The 16,234-nt window shown below is 48.1% G+C and overlaps 4 protein-coding genes and 1 long non-coding RNA gene across 8 annotated transcripts; 3 read left to right on the forward strand and 2 right to left on the reverse strand.

The window, feature by feature from the left end:
- Positions 1–179: 179 nt before the first annotated feature.
- Positions 180–3,722, forward strand: LOC125979784 (uncharacterized). Its single transcript, XR_007485414.2, has 2 exons — positions 180–353; positions 3,480–3,722. It is a non-coding gene; the product is annotated as an uncharacterized lncRNA (long non-coding RNA).
- Positions 1,857–5,624, reverse strand: dolpp1 (dolichyldiphosphatase 1). Its single transcript, XM_049738366.1, has 8 exons — positions 5,472–5,624; positions 4,541–4,641; positions 4,373–4,457; positions 4,187–4,286; positions 3,993–4,091; positions 3,793–3,921; positions 3,549–3,638; positions 1,857–3,470 (listed from the first exon to the last, which is right to left on the reverse strand). Exons 1-8 carry the CDS (start codon positions 5,545–5,547, stop codon positions 3,434–3,436), a joined length of 717 nt encoding a protein of 238 aa, XP_049594323.1. The 5' UTR covers positions 5,548–5,624; the 3' UTR covers positions 1,857–3,433.
- Positions 5,625–5,737: 113 nt separating this feature from the next.
- On the reverse strand, positions 5,738–11,332 carry miga2 (mitoguardin 2). Of its 2 annotated transcripts, none has more exons than XM_049738345.1 (15): positions 11,199–11,332; positions 9,981–10,200; positions 9,616–9,826; positions 9,432–9,547; positions 9,165–9,300; positions 8,955–9,085; positions 8,762–8,879; positions 8,545–8,657; positions 8,364–8,476; positions 8,181–8,253; positions 7,899–7,985; positions 7,655–7,753; positions 7,445–7,579; positions 7,206–7,376; positions 5,738–7,084 (listed from the first exon to the last, which is right to left on the reverse strand). In XM_049738345.1, exons 2-15 carry the CDS (start codon positions 10,074–10,076, stop codon positions 6,893–6,895), a joined length of 1,791 nt encoding a protein of 596 aa, XP_049594302.1. In that variant the 5' UTR covers positions 10,077–10,200; positions 11,199–11,332; the 3' UTR covers positions 5,738–6,892. The 2 variants fall into 2 exon arrangements, with proteins under 2 accessions (XP_049594302.1, XP_049594299.1); XM_049738342.1 differs by having other exon boundaries at positions 8,545–8,660.
- A 303-nt stretch (positions 11,333–11,635) lies between these two features.
- st6galnac4 (ST6 (alpha-N-acetyl-neuraminyl-2,3-beta-galactosyl-1,3)-N-acetylgalactosaminide alpha-2,6-sialyltransferase 4) lies at positions 11,636–13,471 on the forward strand. 3 transcript variants are annotated; one of them, XM_049738361.2, is made up of 5 exons: positions 11,636–11,780; positions 11,876–12,034; positions 12,168–12,586; positions 12,683–12,790; positions 12,933–13,471. In XM_049738361.2, the coding sequence occupies exons 1-5, from the start codon at positions 11,769–11,771 to the stop codon at positions 13,117–13,119; spliced, it is 885 nt and encodes a 294-aa protein (XP_049594318.1). In that variant the 5' UTR covers positions 11,636–11,768; the 3' UTR covers positions 13,120–13,471. The 3 variants fall into 3 exon arrangements, with proteins under 3 accessions (XP_049594318.1, XP_049594319.1, XP_049594320.1); XM_049738362.2 differs by having other exon boundaries at positions 12,937–13,471; XM_049738363.2 differs by lacking the exon at positions 11,636–11,780 and having other exon boundaries at positions 11,922–12,066.
- Positions 13,472–13,516: 45 nt separating this feature from the next.
- On the forward strand, positions 13,517–16,233 carry st6galnac6 (ST6 (alpha-N-acetyl-neuraminyl-2,3-beta-galactosyl-1,3)-N-acetylgalactosaminide alpha-2,6-sialyltransferase 6). Its single transcript, XM_049738359.2, has 6 exons — positions 13,517–13,956; positions 14,156–14,205; positions 14,527–14,733; positions 14,949–15,364; positions 15,503–15,610; positions 15,716–16,233. The coding sequence occupies exons 2-6, from the start codon at positions 14,194–14,196 to the stop codon at positions 15,900–15,902; spliced, it is 930 nt and encodes a 309-aa protein (XP_049594316.1). The 5' UTR covers positions 13,517–13,956; positions 14,156–14,193; the 3' UTR covers positions 15,903–16,233.
- Position 16,234: the final 1 nt, after the last annotated feature.

Genomic DNA, 16,234 nt, shown 5'->3' on the forward strand with positions numbered 1-16,234 from the left:
AACAGTCTAGTCAGTTTTATTAATACACAAAACAGGAAGAAGAACAAAAGAGTTACCAACTGTAACGACAAAATCCACCAAAAGCAGGCGTGTGAACCAGGAAGGCACAATTGTGTGTGTGTGTGTGTGTGTGTGTATGGGATGGGGGGGGGGGGGCTATTTTTAGTACAGCATTCAAATAAATAAATGTTCCTGCTTCAAGCGCCCAACTCTTCCCGGATGAAATTTGGCTCTTGTGTAGCGGAAATGGCGGATAACAGGGTTACTTGTGTAAGCCGAGCGCCTCGCCTTGCCTCGCCTTGCCTCGCCAGCAGGCCGCCTCCGGGGCGCCTGAGAGCGCCATCTGCCAGCAGGTCTGCTTCGCCGTTTGTCGCCACCGAGCGCGAGGGCATGTTGGACCGGAATTGTGCTCCATCTTTGGCAGGAAGCTCGATTATCAGCGTATGCCGTTTTCGCACGGGTGATTTTTTTTTAATCAAAATGTACACGAAAAGTATTCAAATGTATTCAATGGGTATTGCGCTGAAAACTATGTAGTGCGCACTTTGGCCACCTGAGGGCAGTAAAAAACATACATACGGTCGTACCCCTCCTCGGTAAGATGCAGTAAAAGTCGTTTTTTTTTGTTGGGAGTGGGTTTAAAATATTGTGCCTGTGAGTTTTTGTGAAGAGAACAGCCAAAGAAACAAGCAAAAAAACACTTTTCTGACAATACAAAACATTTCATCTTGTTTTGGAATGAGAAGGCACGTCTCCAAAATTGTGATTGGTATAATAAGAGGAGACCATCTTTTTGGCCCTCGTTATATCGAGAAAATGCTCTCAGTTATAATCCCGGACAACAGGAATCCTTTCCAAAATGTTCACACGTAGCTCATTAACACCTCCGCCAGCATTTTGCCGTCTTCCCTCCGGCTGGAGGTCAAGTTCGAGCTGGAAGGATTAGATGTGAAAATGCGCTCGCTCAACGTTCGAGCAAGTTGATGAGGGGAAATGACTTTTGGGGGAGTTCACATAAGCTTCCCTAAATAACCCATTTACAATTCTTGATTTGTTTTGAAATGATTGTCTGACCTTTTGTGCTTCTACGGCTTTGGGGCTCGTTCAACGGGACCGTTAAAATCGGCACAGGACGCGATTGTGAGGTTGTCGCCAGACCTCGGAGCACCTGAGACCAACACATTTCCACGCGACATGCTCTAGTTTGTTTTGGGGGAAACGTTGCGCTTGGTTTGTTCATCAGGAAGGCATTTATATTTATCAGGGGATTTTGATTCTTTTGCAGCACCGGTGCGATGATCGCACAAACGTGATGCGGGGCCTGATACAAAATTGATGAGGGCCCAGCTTGTTGTGGGTTGTTTTTTTTTATTCCATGAATATGATCACGGGAAGTCGGTGGGGCAGAAAGAAACAATTACGGGACTGAGCAAAAGTATCCAAGCAAGCGTGTGCCCTTTTGCACTAAGGACAAAGGATGCCGTGTGAGAAACTGCATCTTTTCAAAATACAACATAACCTTACACAAACGTGTATAATTTTAAAAGTAGATTTCCATATGTTTAAACCACTTTTAAATTAAATTGCCGAAAGTTAAGTTACATTTATGGCAAATTTTAATGCTACAAGAGCAAAATAAAAAACTATTTGGTAAAAACTAGCACTAGTTGAGAGTATGTCGCCCTCTGGCGGACAGAGGGGGCATTTTCTGGGGGGTTATTCAGCGCTCAACGCAACTGTATTTTTAGATTATTTTTTTTCTGGAAGGGGGGGAGGGAATTACATATTTACGCTCCTGGGTCTCTAATGTTTGAGCTAGTGACAATTTCGTAAGGTAAAAGAGAAGACGTCGTATATCAAGTGGAACTTTGTACGTCAACACGTTTATTCAGCCTGATAGAGAATACACAAGGAAATCATATTTCTCTTTCCCTTTTTGATACTGATACGACACTCAGATCGCCAGTGGTCGGAATTCCACATCATCACATGCTACAACCAGCCTTGTTTATGGATTTTTATTCTTTTTTTTCCCTTTCTTCAAAAATGATTTAAAAAAAAACAGGATTTAAGCGCTCTTGAAAAAGATGCAGAATGTTGTCTTAGAAATGTACAAAAAAAAAACTTATATGAACAAGAACATGATCATTACAAAAATTCTTAAAAAAAAAAAAAAGTCCAAGACGCAAATGAGGCATAAAAAGCAAATCAAAACACCTTGGTCCAAAAATGACCTGCTTTTCTGTAAACTTGGATTTGCACACAAACGTTCATGAAGAGTAAAACTGAGCGGGGAGAAAAAAAATCTTGAAATTGGACAAATAAATGGCAATAAAAGGAAATTTACTGCAGTAATTTTTGCTTAATTTCTCAAAGAAGGTAACTGGGAAAAAAATAGTTATAAAATACTGAATTGAGTTCATAGAAAAAGCTTAATTTCAGTAGCTCAAAAGCGAAATGTGTAAATGAGATATCCACTAAGGAGAAAATGGAACATCATTTTAACAACAATTCAAAATCTAGTTGAATGTTTCTTATCTTCGCTATCAGGCAAAAACACTGCATGTCCAAATATGGTCAATGTATTCTTTTTACGCTACGCTTCAAGTTTGGTTTGGTTTTTGACACTAACCAGTGGAAACGGTTTGGGCTTGAGTTGGAGAAAAAAATTGTTTTGCTAACCGTCCATTAGCTTCTCAAGCGAACTACTGAAATGAACCCACTGATTCACTGAAATGTACGGCTACATTTCATTTCTTGTATTACAATTTCACTTGTTTAAAAAAAAACTGCAAATACATTCAGAAAGGATGATGATGAAAGAAATTCCAGAAAGTTTGGTGATACAAAAAAAACTCGTTAATACCTAAGCACAATTTTGATAAGTGTCCAAAGCAAAGCACGACAGGAAGATCCAACTTTACGGCGGCCCCACCGTCCGCGGTATCAAGCAAGGATTCGGTGTTGGGCCACCCCGTCGGTAGACTGTTCCAATGGGTGGTGGGGGTGTCCTTAGCATTTAACCAGTGCGTCATTAATTTTTTTACAAAGTGCATTTGTTTCCCTCTAAATCACAAATTTCTTCAGCATTAAGGAAAAACTCAGGTTTGTGTCAGAAGATTAAAAAAAGGCTGCAATGACAGTGTGACAATTAGTTGTGGAGAAAAGCCTCCAGTTCAGCTCCTGGGAGGTCAGGTGACCCCATCAGTGTGCGCTCAGTTCAAATATTTCATCTATTGTTTAAATAGTTGGCCTCTTGCACGGCGTGGCATGCACGAACGAGCTGTACAAGGACGAGGCGTGCGTGTGTGCGTGCGTGTGCGTGTGTGTGTACAAGCTCACTGCCAGTGGCTCCCCGCTTGGTTTTTTTTCTACCCGGCAACTCGAGTCCACAAGTCCTCCAGTGTTTTTCTGTCAAATGCGTGCGAGGGGCTCACTGGAGTTTTGTGCCCAGCTTTCGTTGTCTGTTTCTGAAACAGGTGATCAAGGCTCTCATGTAACAAGCGGCTGGCTGACGCCGCGGCGGCGGCGGTTGCGGCGAGCCTTACCTGGCTTCCGAACGCGTCACCGTGTACTCGAACCACAAGATGTTGGGAATCAGGCTGGTGTCGCGCACCAGGAAGTACTCGGATACAGGCCTGCTCCAAAACACAAAGATAGATTGAGCTGTCTAGGTCATGATTGAATAATCTGAATTAAAACAAAAAGTCTTTTGAGATTTACAGTAGGTGTCGTTTTTGTCACACATCTGTAACTGCGTGCGTCGGCGACGGAGAATGCAAAGCGACTTACCATGCCGCTATTTTGGGGAACAACGGGGTGAGCAGCTCCTGCGTGATGAAGAACCAGAGCACGGCGATGACGCTGCCCGCCACGCCGCCGTAGAACACCTGGCTCCACGTGTGGTACAGCAGGTACACCCTGCAAAGCGCAAACAGTTACGCAGACGCAGGAGCAAAAATGAGGGCAGTCTGGATTTCGGGGGCGCAGACCTGCTGTAGGAGACGGCGAAGGCCACGCCCAACAGGACGATGGACAGGACGTGTCTCCACAGGAGGTCCACGCAGCGAGCGTTGTTGGTCTGGTGCATTCTGAGGGCGAAGGTGAGACAAGATCTTGACCTCGTTTTAGTTCCATCACACCCACCTGGGATTTGCGGACTTTTTCTAACGTGTGTCACACTCACCTTAAATAAAGAAAAAGAAAAAAGTAAACAACAAAGAACCAGATGAGCTGGGAATGACTGGACGGCATCCCATAGTCGCTGGTCATCGCCGAATGAGTCCCTGCCGACAAACCACGCGTTCAGTCACTGGCTGGGCCCACTTTGACTTCCATTGGGTACTAAAAGGGAAGGCGCGGTTTGGCGTACCTGCACACGGCCGCGGCTCTCGGAGTATGTGTTTGAGCATCCAGTTCACAGCCTCGTTGAGGGTGAGCCCACCAAAGAAGGAAATCTGCGGAGAAAGTCAAGCCGTTTGTTTAGCCAAGGTTCCTTGCAACATGTTAAACTGATGGAGCACTTGCGCTAACGACCTACCGTGTGCAGCTCCCGTTTAAAAACAATGAGGGTCACAAAGCCCACCAGGATGGCAAGAGGCAGAAGGCTGATGTAGGCCAGCAGGTGTCCCGTCAGGTCATCTGAAACGATAAATCGCAACGATAAGACGTGGGAAGTCACTCATTCCCTCTTCTCAAATCACAATGTAAGGAAGGAGCTATATAGGTCCACTGCAAAGAACCATATATACAACTTAAATATTCTTTGGTACTGAGTCTTTCAAGTGCTGTATTTGCAGCAATTTGCTTATTCCGTACTTTTTTCTGCTTTTAAGTGGACTACAGTGAACTATATAATTTAAAAAAATGAAACTAGTAATATCTAACTATTACACTATCACACACACATGCTAGATTCTGACCCAATTAGAAATCCACCCGCGCCCTATTTAGAGCACTGAGCTTAGTTTTGGGAAACACGATCAAAGCACATTAGTCCTTTATTGAAATGTTAAATGATCATCTTTTAAACATGCTGTTCTTTATGTTAGGGGCTAGCAATGCTAACACAATCAGCCCAGTGAGCTAGCGTCAGTGTTAGTTAGTCCTCAAAGGAAGAGCTTATTAAAATAAAGCAACACTTTGATTTTCACCTTTCACCGTGTATTAAACGTGAGAGGAGCTCGGGACGTGTGATGTTTGTTGAATTCCCTATGGGGAAAACAAACGCCTATATCAACTCTTCTCTTAAGCTAACTCGCTAGCCTTCATTGTGCCCACTGTCACGGAGTGCGCATGCGCGTCGTCTCACAATTTAGCAAGCACGGTGACGTTTTGCGCTTCGCGGCGTCGCACAATTTGGCAACACTGGGCAACTGTGCGTTTCCATTCACGGGGGACGACACAGGAAAAGACGCCGTGCAGTCAACCAAGGGTCGGTCGTCAGGCGAAAAAACGTCGAGTCCACTTACCCTCGGCAAACTCGACGTGTGTTAGCGATATGGACCGCCATCGAGGTGGCGCCGAGCACTGCTCTTCCAACGCCATCTTTACCCGGACGCAACCACCGGTCAAGACACACCCATCGCACGAGGCCAGCCAATGGCGAGCAGCGAAAGTCCCTGGTGCCAACCAATCACAATGCGAGGGGAGCGGAGAGCCGGAAGTCCAAAGAATTATTGAATGAACAATGAATACAAACACGAGCAGTTTTGTATATTTAGTTAAATAATCTGAATAGTGGCATAGTATTGTTTAATAACAAAAACTAACATTTAATACAGAGAACCATCATCAATTTACAATTTTTACAAGCATTGAAAATGAAAGAATTAAAAGAAAAGGCAGGGTGACAACACAATAAATAACAGATTTTTTTCCCCCCTCAATGTTTTGGCAATTATAAATCAACACCATTGGATAAGCTGTGCCGAGTCTAATTTTGTTCATATGAATTTCCCATGCAAGACAGAAAAGAAAAACTAACTTTTTAGTGTGAAACAGCCCATTTTTGATGCACATGACTTACTAGATGAGCATGGGAGATGGAATTGCACACGCAGACAAATACTTTAAATAAAAGGGAAAGCATAAAAATCACAAACCACAATGGCAGGTTATGTTTTTTTTTGGAGGGGGGGGGAATATATCTCTTATGTACAATGTTCACCATATCTTAAGCCTAAACACATATGGCATGAATAAAGGTAAAGATATGTGTCAGTGTCAATCATGTGCCGTCCCGAGCCACACGTAGCACTCCTGCTTTGAACTCACACCTTTACCATGGCACTGACCAGCGACCGCGGAGCTGAATGAGGTTTTGCTGACATGTCGCTTTCATCCACTACAAACATTTGCATAACTTTCTCATAAATATATCAATATCTATCTCTCAATATACACTGACCTGTAAATGTCAGAGTGCATTTTAGGTTCACCCTGAAATTTCCCTCAAATATCCCAAACTTTTTGTGCGTAGCGTATACGCATTTGTAGGTTAAAATGTTTTGGATGTCTCTGAGGTTTGATTGACCAAGTGGCCCGCAGGTTGTCAACCTCTGCTTTGAACTTTCAACAGGAGCTTGATGGCCTACAGCAGAAGACATGCGTTCAATTGGACTGGGATAAATAGCTGCAGTACAACGAGATTCAAGTGGACTTTAAGGGCAACTTATCATCCTTGGAAATCAGTAATTATTACATATAAAATGCACAAACACGCAGCAACGGGTTGCGCTGCGATGGATATATGTTGTACGTATGGATGACGTTTGAAGAGCTGCCGGTCCTTTGTTCCGTGATGGACTTCTTGATAGTAGCTGATAGCCTGATGAGTGAGTGGGAGGGGGGATGAGAATGACCCCCAGCCCTTACACACACCTGGTGCAGTTTAGTGGGGTCCCTGCATGTCGCCGTGCGGGCCGCCGTTGAGCTCCTGGAGGCCGTCAATGCCCAGGTAGCCCAGCAGGATCTCGCTGCGGCGGTGTGAGAGTTTCAGGATGTCCTCTGCCAAGCACTGCACTGTTGTGAAGCGCACCTTGTCGTGGTCAAACATGTCCTTGAGGTACTGCACGATTTGTTGCTGCAGACAGTTGAGTTGAGCTTTGTCATTCACCAGTACCAGCTGAAGAGCTTTTCTTTCACGATGTCAAATGATTGCGATTGGGACGAGAAACATCACATCTAAGCGCACACGTCCTCACCTTGAAAATGGTACACACTTCGCTCAAGTGCTGCCTGGGGCCCAAAAAGCCAAAGGCTAAAACCGGGCTCACGTGCTCCGATATCGCGTAGAAGTGGGCGATAAAGCCGTCGGGAACCATGAGAAGTCGCCTTTTGGCCTTCAACACCGACCAGCAAGCCGTCGCCAGAGCCTGGAACACAAGCGCAACAGGCTCAGATGGAGCACGCCAGCATGAGAGCGGGCGCCCGCCGACCTCACCGTTTCTTTAAAGCTGTCCGAGAGCCATCGGTTCCTCAGCACGGCCACCACGGACGAGGGCGGGTTCTCCAGGTCTTCAAAGGCGTCCATCAGGATGAAGTCCAGCACGATGTCAAAGAAGGTCATGCACACCACCTTCAAAACGTGCAACCCAACATGAAACACGACCGCTCATCGACCCGAGTAAGCCACGCCCACAAGACGGCTCACCCCGCGGCCCTGCAGCTCCATCTTGGTGACGGCCCACGCCTCCTCTCGCTGAGTGTAGAGCAGCATGTCCTCGTAGCTCTCCAGGAACGCTTTTGGACTCTGAACGCGACGGCAAAAATGGCAAGATTTATTCTCGAGCCAAGAAGAAGAGCGAGTCTCCATTTGATGGCAACTTTTGAAGCGATGTTTGCGTGTGTTGTCAATTCCGTCCATCATTCTCGAAATTTGGGCTTGTTCTTTTCACCTTGTTGGCCTTCACCATCAGGCCGGCAATCATTTGCTTGCCCGTCTCCATGAAGAACGTGCGGTGCGTCTCATCCAGCAACAGCATCTGAATCACAAGTGGGAGTCTTTGGACTTTATTGTGTTATGTTCCCCCCCCCCCCCCCCCCCGTGGGTGCATCATTCAAAACACAAAGTTACTTTTGATTTGTGCTTATAAATAGTTTAGCATTCTTTTACTTTTGTTCGCTTCTCTTTGTACTCCTGATGCACAGGTATGGCGGCTGGGAAGGTGCGCACCCACCTGGAATGCTTGCCTGACACAGTGCAGCTTGGCCAGGAAGTCCTGGTCACCGTAACATTCAAGTAGTTCAGTCCTGGTAAAAAAAAATAATCTGGACTAGTGAATGCAATTTGACTAATGCTGAACTGAAACGCCGGAGAATTGAATTCAGAAATGGAGGAAAATGGTGCTTCCTCTGTGTACCTCAGCGACCTGTAGGCCACACGGTCCTCCCTGACACGAGCCAGAGCTTCTTCGTAGAGAGCGGCGGGCTTCAGGAGCTGGTAGGGGTCTTGTAGCGAAATGGCGTCAAACATCTGCACCCCAAAAATACAAGTTCCTTCAAATATCACGTACAACGGCGGCGACTGCGAACGTGGCCGACCTCCACGGCCGAGAAGAAGGAGTCATCGGACGAGACCGTGGCGGCGTCGTCGTCGTCGCTTGCCGCCATGCGGAAACTCTCCAGGGGGGGTAAGATGAGCGTGCCCTCGCTCTCTACTAGGACGGGGGAGGTGACAGCACATTAAGCAAAAGGCTCAAATGCAAGATGCCTGCCCATCTTTAATGTTCATCGTTTTTTTTTGGGTGGTTTGTCTTACCAAAGTCAGCCAGCAGGCTTTCTGAGGGAATGCTGCCGCCAAAATCCTCCTGCAGGTGGTACGCCCGGTGCAGCAGCGTCTCCAGCTTGTCGGCAAACACTTTGTTGTGAGCTTCCATCTGAAAGGAGTGAGAGCAATTATTTAAGAAAAAAAAATTCAATCATTATAATTTAAAAAAAAAAAAAAAACTTACTGTGGGAGCATCCCCGCACAGCGCCCCCTGCAGCGCCAAACTGCTGTTGCTGGAACTCAAGTTTCTGCGTGTGTGACGAGCGTGCAGCGCTTGCTCCCATTTTCGGAGGGCCTCCTCAAACAGCTCCATGCCTGACGCCGGCGTGCGCAACGCCCTCGCTTTATCACTGACAGGGAAGGTCGTCATATGTCCGTCGAAATTTGATTTTACCCATTAAGTAGAGATTCTCCGCATTGGCGTCCTCGACCGCCGCCGCCGTCGCCAACGGCTCCCCCGCCGCAGCATCCTCAGCCTCCCAGGGCGTCGGCGGGTTGGCCGACTGATTCGGCGAGCTCGCGACTCGCATCTGGGGGAGGGGGACATACCCATTAGATGACATGAATGGCTGCTGATTTCAAAACTGAGAGAGAATTGGTGTCTTTAAGCGAGGCTGGCGAATACCCAAGCCATCTTCGCAGAGAGATGATGGAAACTTACGGACGCCAGGCTGTGCGAGGAGCTCGAGTGTTTGCTGGGCGCCAGGGAGGAGATGCCACTCAGCGTGTCGTTGCTGCGAGTACCGGGGCTCATCACCTGTCGGCCCGTCGGCGGAACTGGGGGGTGGAAGTGACGTCACGGCGGAAAAGTACGGCTGGCAGATATTGGGCGGCCGGCGAGCTACCTCTCCTCAACGACGACGGCCTCCCCGTCCTGAGAAGCGCATCGGGCACGCCCGTCGGCACCCGGTCCTCCTCGGTGCGGACGGCCTGCTTCCGCTTCCTGCCGCGCCGCTTCAGCTGGTGGGCGGTGAGCGCCAAGGCCACGCTGCCCAGCGCCGTGGCAAACAGCACCTTCTTCAAGCTCGGGCTCAGCCTCAGCTGCGAGAAGATGGACTGAGAGGAAATGATTGTTTTATTTATTTATTATTTTTCAATATACATTTTGTCTGTATTTGATTACAAAGCAGCGCAAATCTCTCAAAACATGTTTTGACTTGTACAACATTTTTAAAACAGGTTTCGGTAACGACACTGTAGCCCTCTTTACCTGGCCAAACGTAGAATAGAGGAACACGGGTATCTCGGCGACCGTCATGGCCAAGGCCTGTGCGACGGACACGCCCTCCGTTCTTCTCAAGGACATCTCCGGGCGAGGCGAGTGGAAACCGCTCTCCGAAGAATCGCCAAAAAGCCTTCACCTGAAGCGCTGGGGTGAGCCAAGCTCGGGAGATTTGGTTTTTTACTTTGCCGTCATCTGTCGTGTTAGCCTGCAACGCAAAAAATACATCAGCACAAGGTCTTCATCCTGTAAGGAAGGCCACCTCCCGCTGCTCCAGACAGGGTATTAACACAAGGCGAGGTAATTAAGCTTGCATTAACCGGTTAGCGGGGGAAAGGTGGCCAGAAAACAGGTACTTAGACAAAGAAAGAAAACAAACACTACGGCTGTGTTCCGAAACGTTTACCTGGTCCCTAAACACTACACAGGGACTTAAAATTCCCCGGGAATTTTTAGATCCATCGAGACCCCATTTTTTGTATCTACGAATTGCAAAAAAAATCCAGGAATAATTTGTGGTTGCGCATAGGTGCCACAAGAGGGCGACAAAACATTTAAAGCAGGGACGGTCTTTTCCATGCAACACAAACACTTGAATGAAATATTTTATCTAGCGGCTAAATCACTCACCACAAACTATCAATAGAATTAGTTAAGATACTTGCACACACTGCCGTGACATGTCAGGTGGGCAAATAATGCACATTAAGTCATTAAACAAACCTTTTGTCATTTTGAATTTTACAAACAAGGTGCAACTGAATAAGTACATTTGTGACCACTTCCAAACGAGATTATAGCGAAGTATACACACCTTTGTGTCATTTTGTGGGCTATTTTGGCTTACAAAAATGTTAGAAAGCATGACAGCTCATATGGCTAGCTTTTATTAAAATCAGAAACCGTTCGAAATGATATGAGCGATGCCAAGAGAAACCTGCATAACTCAAGCAAGGTTGGCAACCGGCTCGAAAGCCTCCACGTTTATCTTCACACTCTTTATATTTAACAACATTTGGAGGAAAACAAATGGACATTGCGGTAAGCGGCGTTAGCTATCAAGTTGGCTAGCCTAGCTCACGTCTCCTGTCAGAGAACATCACGCCCGGTGCGACACCTGACACTTGAAGAGTTTTACAGCAAATTCCAACGCGGGATCATATTAGCAGCCGAATAATAATGACTGTAGAGGCATTTTGTCTATACCGTGGGCATCCGACGTGCAAAGGAAGGGCATTCTTGTGTCACGGTGGAACCGTCCCGCAGAACAAAATGTGTGGTGATACTGACACGACTGTTAGCCAATTGCGTAAGGGTGTGGAGGGAACTTCCGCATTATTGACCAATCGGATAAGCAAGTAGGAGGTTATGTATTTCTTTAATCCAATCAGATGTGTCAATGTTGACTCGCGACGCAAACGCTCGCAGAACCAGATCGGAAGTAAAGTTCAATTGACACAAGAACTTGGGCTCAGTTTGTCACAAAAACGGTGATATATTTCAAATTAAAAGTATTCTGCCTAACACGTGCTTTTGACGTTTCTGTATTCCGACACGACTTTGAAAGCGTAACACTGAGATTACAGTACCTCACATTTTCGAGTATTCAGCAATAAAAAACCAGAAAACCATGAACATTCGGACTTACTTTTGTTTTGCTGTCGGAAACGCCTGGATGGACCGGAAGCTCTGCGCTAATGCAACCCTGCGAATGACTACATTGGATAAAATGAGTCTCGCTGAGATAACGGTCCCGGGACCTCCAAAGCCCATGACATGAAATCTACGGTAAGAACGAGTGTCTTTGAATGCATCACGTGCACTTCATGCTCGTTTGATAAACTTTCTTCGACGTGTGCATCGATGTTTGTGCGCGCACACAGACGCTGCACTGGCTTTGCGTGCTCAGCCTTCTAAGCCTCCCGGTGTTGTGGTTGGGACATGTGATCAGCCGGGGGGACCGTGCACCACCGCTCCCTGCAGCGAAGCCCAAAGAAGGAATCTGGGGCTACGTCAGGATCCGGCCTGACAGGGTGGACCAGGTGACACCTTTCAAGCATTTACATGATACTTGGTAAAACTCTTCTAATTGCCTAGAGAGGAAGGGCAGCAAATCACTGCTTTTGTCTAAATTCAGCTCGTTTTCAAGCTGGATTCACTTTTTTTTTTTTGCAGGCGTTTCAGTTCCTAAACCTGCACTTCAACCAGTGCGCGTTGATCTCCAGCTCCGGCCAGATGCGCGGCGCCGGCCTTGGCGCCGACATCGACCGAATCCCGTGCGTGATCCGCATGAACGATGCGCCCACGGCGGGCTACGAGGCCGACGTGGGTGCCCGGACCAGCGTGCGCGTGGTCTCGCACACCAGCGTGCCGCGCCTGCTCAAAGACGGGCGCCACTACTTCCGAGAGGCAGCCGACACAGCGTACATCTTCTGGGGGCCCTACAGGAACATGAGGACGGACGGGAAGGGCACCATCTTCAACGCGCTGCGGAGGATCGCCGCCCGCTATCCCAGCACCAGACTTTACGCCATGACCCCGGAGAGGATCCGGCTCTGTGACGACGTGTTCCAGAATGAAACTGGAAAGAATAGGTACGGTCGGATTCCAAGTGACGTGAGGAAGTCGAAGTAGTGCTTTGCCGCCACCCTGTGGTGTTTCTGCTTTTCCCTCTTGGACCTCTCTTTCAGAATCAAGTCTGGGGCGTACCTCAGCACGGGGTTCTTCACCATGATGCTGGCTACGGAGATGTGCGAGCGCATTCGAGTTTTTGGGATGATTAGCGCCGATTACTGCAAGTCAGTCACATAGCAATCGCATTCATCTATACCCCTAAATTCCCACTGAAGCTTTGCGACTTTTGAAAGCGGGAAACCCTCACTCATTACGCGCTGTTTTTGATGCCGGCCCTGCCTGCTTTGCCTCCCCCCCTGTGGTCAGACAGAGCAATCGCAGAGCGGCGCTATACCATTACTACGACCGGGCGGCGGCTGACGAGTGCCTGATGTACAAGGCCCACGAGCGCAAGCGGCGCGGCGGCCATCGCTTCATCACCGAGAAGGCCATCTATGCCAAGTGGGCCGCGCGCCACAAAATGGAGTTCACGCACCCCTCGTGGAATTTGTGAATTTCCTCTTTATTCACTTGTCGGCAGTCAATGAGCGATCAACGATCTTATTTCTGCCACCATTTACTTTGATAGAGTTCTATTTTTCTGATTCTAATCACATGACAAAAATGTGTTTTTCGTAATCACTCTATTGGGGTCACTAACGTGGAGGTGGGCCAATTGGAGGAAGCGAAGGAAGGAAGGAAGAAAGAAAGGAAAAAACTTCAAAGCTGCTTCTGCTGCTTATTTTTTCCCCCGTTTGTTCTTTTGTAATCGTCACTCGTCAGTCTGATGTGTTGCCCATCTCATTGCGGAATTCAAATGAATACGTTCAAACTGTTTAAGTAAAGTACCCATTTGTTCACTGGCAGGCCAAAGTGGTATGTATGTTTTACTTTTGTATTTAATGTGTACGTTTTGTAAATCTAAGTTGATCTACGTGTCTCACAGTTGAAGTGACCTGAGGATGAAAATTACAGAACCAAAATGTAGCGAGGGAACAAAATTCCAAATCTCAAAAGGGGCGTGTGCGGTTTGGGGGGGGTCGTCGACTTGCCGCTACAACGAGATAGCACCGGACATGCCTGCGCGTCTGCTGACGTCAGCGAGTGTCGCAGCAAAATGGACTGGGCTGCTGTTGCGGCGGCAGCAGCCAAGCCGGAGCCGCGCTCTTCCAAGACAGGAGCGTCACCATGAGAGCCCGTCGAGGCGTCGCGCGCTCGCTCGCTCGCAAGCCGCCTTCGAACCGCTTCGCTTCGCGCAACGGCAAAACACCCTAGCAAAACGGTTAAGCTTCGTGGTCATGCCGCTCGAGGGAAATCCGAGTCAATAACGTGGGGCTGAGTGAGTGACATGGTAATTTGAATTTCTCCTATTTCATTCTTGCCTTGCACGGATTTAGAGCGATGCGTAATATAGCGATTGATCATAATGTGAGCATGTTTACTGAGTGGCTTGCTTAGCATCGAGTATGGGCGAGCATGAGCTGTAAATAAACACGACTGCCCCCCCCCCCCTCCCTCTCCACTAACCCCCCGCCCCAAATATGCTGCAGGACCACCACAGACAGCGTGTCCGCACACAACTAAAAGCATGGCACTCAAGGTATGACACACACGCACACGCACCCGTGAGGGCTCGGTAGGGCGTGGCCCGCACATCCTCCCTGTTGATTGATGAGGTCAGCTAAAAAAATTAATAAATCACGCATGTGATATTATTGCATTAATAAACTAATACAATAATCATTATGAGGAAGGATTAAAGTAAAATGAATTCCAAACTACGACAGGAAAAAAAACAAGTGTTAAAATGTGAAACTTACCACATACGAAGTATCTCATTCAGAAGGTCTCCACTAGAGGGCGCTCACGCGGCATTTTGATGGACTACAATTTGTAAGTGATGTGACTTTGGTCTTCTCAGGCGGGAGCGCAGACCCGGCGGGTGGCTATCGCAGTGGCCATCTTCATCCTGATGATGCTGTTCATCTTGTTCAGCTCCAGCGCCAGCACCAGCGACAGCCAGGCAGCCTACGGGCCCTTCCACATGGCCAAAAACCACACGCCCCGGCCCACCAACCTCAAGACGTGGGCCACCAAAGACGACTACGTGGCCGTCTTAGGCGACGAGGTAAGGCCCACCGTGCCATCATGCAATAATTACATATCAATAATCCAAATCATTATCACCGTGGGATAGTGGGAACGTCATTTCAATCTCTTTGTGTGTCTTGGCATGTGAAGAAACTGACAATAAAGCAGACTTTGACTTTGCTGGTTGATTTGGAGTTGGTCATAAAGGCTCATCATTTTCAACCTGCTGCCATTGTTTTGTTTTCCCCCCAGAGAATGACCCAGCACTGCCAGTACTGCGCCCTTGTCACCAGCTCCAGCCACGTGCTGGGCACCAAAGCGGGCAAGGAGATCAACGCCACCGAGTGCGTGATCCGCATGAACGACGCACCGACGACGGGCTACGAGGCCGACGTGGGCAAGCGCACCACGCTGCGGGTGGTGGCCCACTCCAGCGTGTACCGGCTGGTCCGCCACCCCAACGAGTTCATGGTCGGGGGCGCCGACGACCAGCCCATCGTCATCTTCTGGGGACCCCCCAGCAAGACCGCCAAGGACTCCAAAGCCACCTTGTACAGATCCATCCAGAAGATTTGCTCCACTTACAAGCGGGCGTCGTGTTTTACCGTGGCATCTGAGAAAATGTTCCGATTCGACAAGCTCTTTGAACTGGAGACGGGGCGAGACAGGTGAGTTGCCAATGGCCTAAACTAGGATCCCGCAAGACCTTTCAACAAAAACACAAAAGTGGCAGCAAAGCTCACCTTTTCCCTGACGACTATCTAGGCTGGCCGAAAATGTCACCTCCCGCCTTTCTCCTTGTTCAGAATCAAATCAAACTCGTGGCTGAGCACAGGCTGGTTCACCATGGTCATCGCCATCGAAATATGTGACAACATCAAAGTGTACGGGATGGTTCCGTCCAGTTACTGCGGGTGAGTATGTCGGGGTTATTCCATTCGGTTCCACGTGAGCCGAAGAACACGGCCGTGTGTGACCACGTTTTGGTGGCAAACGGGCATTTTTTTTTCTTCTTGCAGGAACCGGACAGGATCCAAGAAGATGCCGTATCACTACTACAAGCCGCGTGGTTCCGATGAGTGCGTGACGTACATGCATAACCAGAACAGCCAAAGAGGGAACCACCACCGCTTCATCACAGAAAAGCAGGTGTTTGGCCGCTGGGCGCAGCACTACAACGTCACCTTCGCGCATCCCGCGTGGTGAGGACAGATGGACCCTTGGATGAGGGGGAGGGGGCAAAAAAAAAAAAAATACTGACGTGTGGAATGTTTTGTTCTTGATTCGTTGTGAGTTATTTTTTACAAGTTTGCAGTCTTTTTATCTCGATCTTATTTATCACGATGCACTTTTGCTTCCCAGCATCAATTAGGGGAAGGAAAGCTCCTCAAGTGCATGCTGGCGCTTCCCGTTTTGACGGATGGCGAAAGGAAAGCCGCTCGCTCGTGTCGCCTAACGACTTGCTGGATTAGTTTGACGCTTGAAAGGAAGCAAAGCATTTGTTGACTTGGCTGAAGTAAACATCATATTGATTTGAC

The sequence above is a fragment of the Syngnathus scovelli genome, chromosome 13 (assembly GCF_024217435.2).
Source record: "Syngnathus scovelli strain Florida chromosome 13, RoL_Ssco_1.2, whole genome shotgun sequence".
NCBI lineage: Eukaryota > Metazoa > Chordata > Actinopteri > Syngnathiformes > Syngnathidae > Syngnathus > Syngnathus scovelli.

Coding starts and splice junctions, on each gene's coding strand:
- st6galnac4 (XM_049738361.2), top strand. Junction 12,587..12,682: donor AATGAAACTGGAAAGAATAG/GTACGGTCGGAT, acceptor CCTCTCTTTCAG/AATCAAGTCTGGGGCGTACC. Junction 12,791..12,932: donor ATTAGCGCCGATTACTGCAA/GTCAGTCACATA, acceptor CCCTGTGGTCAG/ACAGAGCAATCGCAGAGCGG.
- miga2 (XM_049738342.1), bottom strand. CDS start 10,076: ATGTCCTTGAGAAGAACGGAGGGCGTGTCCGTCGCACAGGCCTTGGCC. Junction 9,301..9,431: donor CCTCGCACAGCCTGGCGTCC/GTAAGTTTCCAT, acceptor CCCCTCCCCCAG/ATGCGAGTCGCGAGCTCGCC. Junction 8,254..8,363: donor GTGGCCTACAGGTCGCTGAG/GTACACAGAGGA, acceptor TTTTTTTACCAG/GACTGAACTACTTGAATGTT.
- st6galnac6 (XM_049738359.2), top strand. Junction 14,734..14,948: donor TGGCCGTCTTAGGCGACGAG/GTAAGGCCCACC, acceptor TTTTCCCCCCAG/AGAATGACCCAGCACTGCCA. Junction 15,611..15,715: donor GTTCCGTCCAGTTACTGCGG/GTGAGTATGTCG, acceptor TTCTTCTTGCAG/GAACCGGACAGGATCCAAGA.
- dolpp1 (XM_049738366.1), bottom strand. CDS start 5,547: ATGGCGTTGGAAGAGCAGTGCTCGGCGCCACCTCGATGGCGGTCCATA. Junction 4,287..4,372: donor AGAGCCGCGGCCGTGTGCAG/GTACGCCAAACC, acceptor GTTTGTCGGCAG/GGACTCATTCGGCGATGACC. Junction 4,092..4,186: donor TTTCTTTTTCTTTATTTAAG/GTGAGTGTGACA, acceptor CTTCGCCCTCAG/AATGCACCAGACCAACAACG.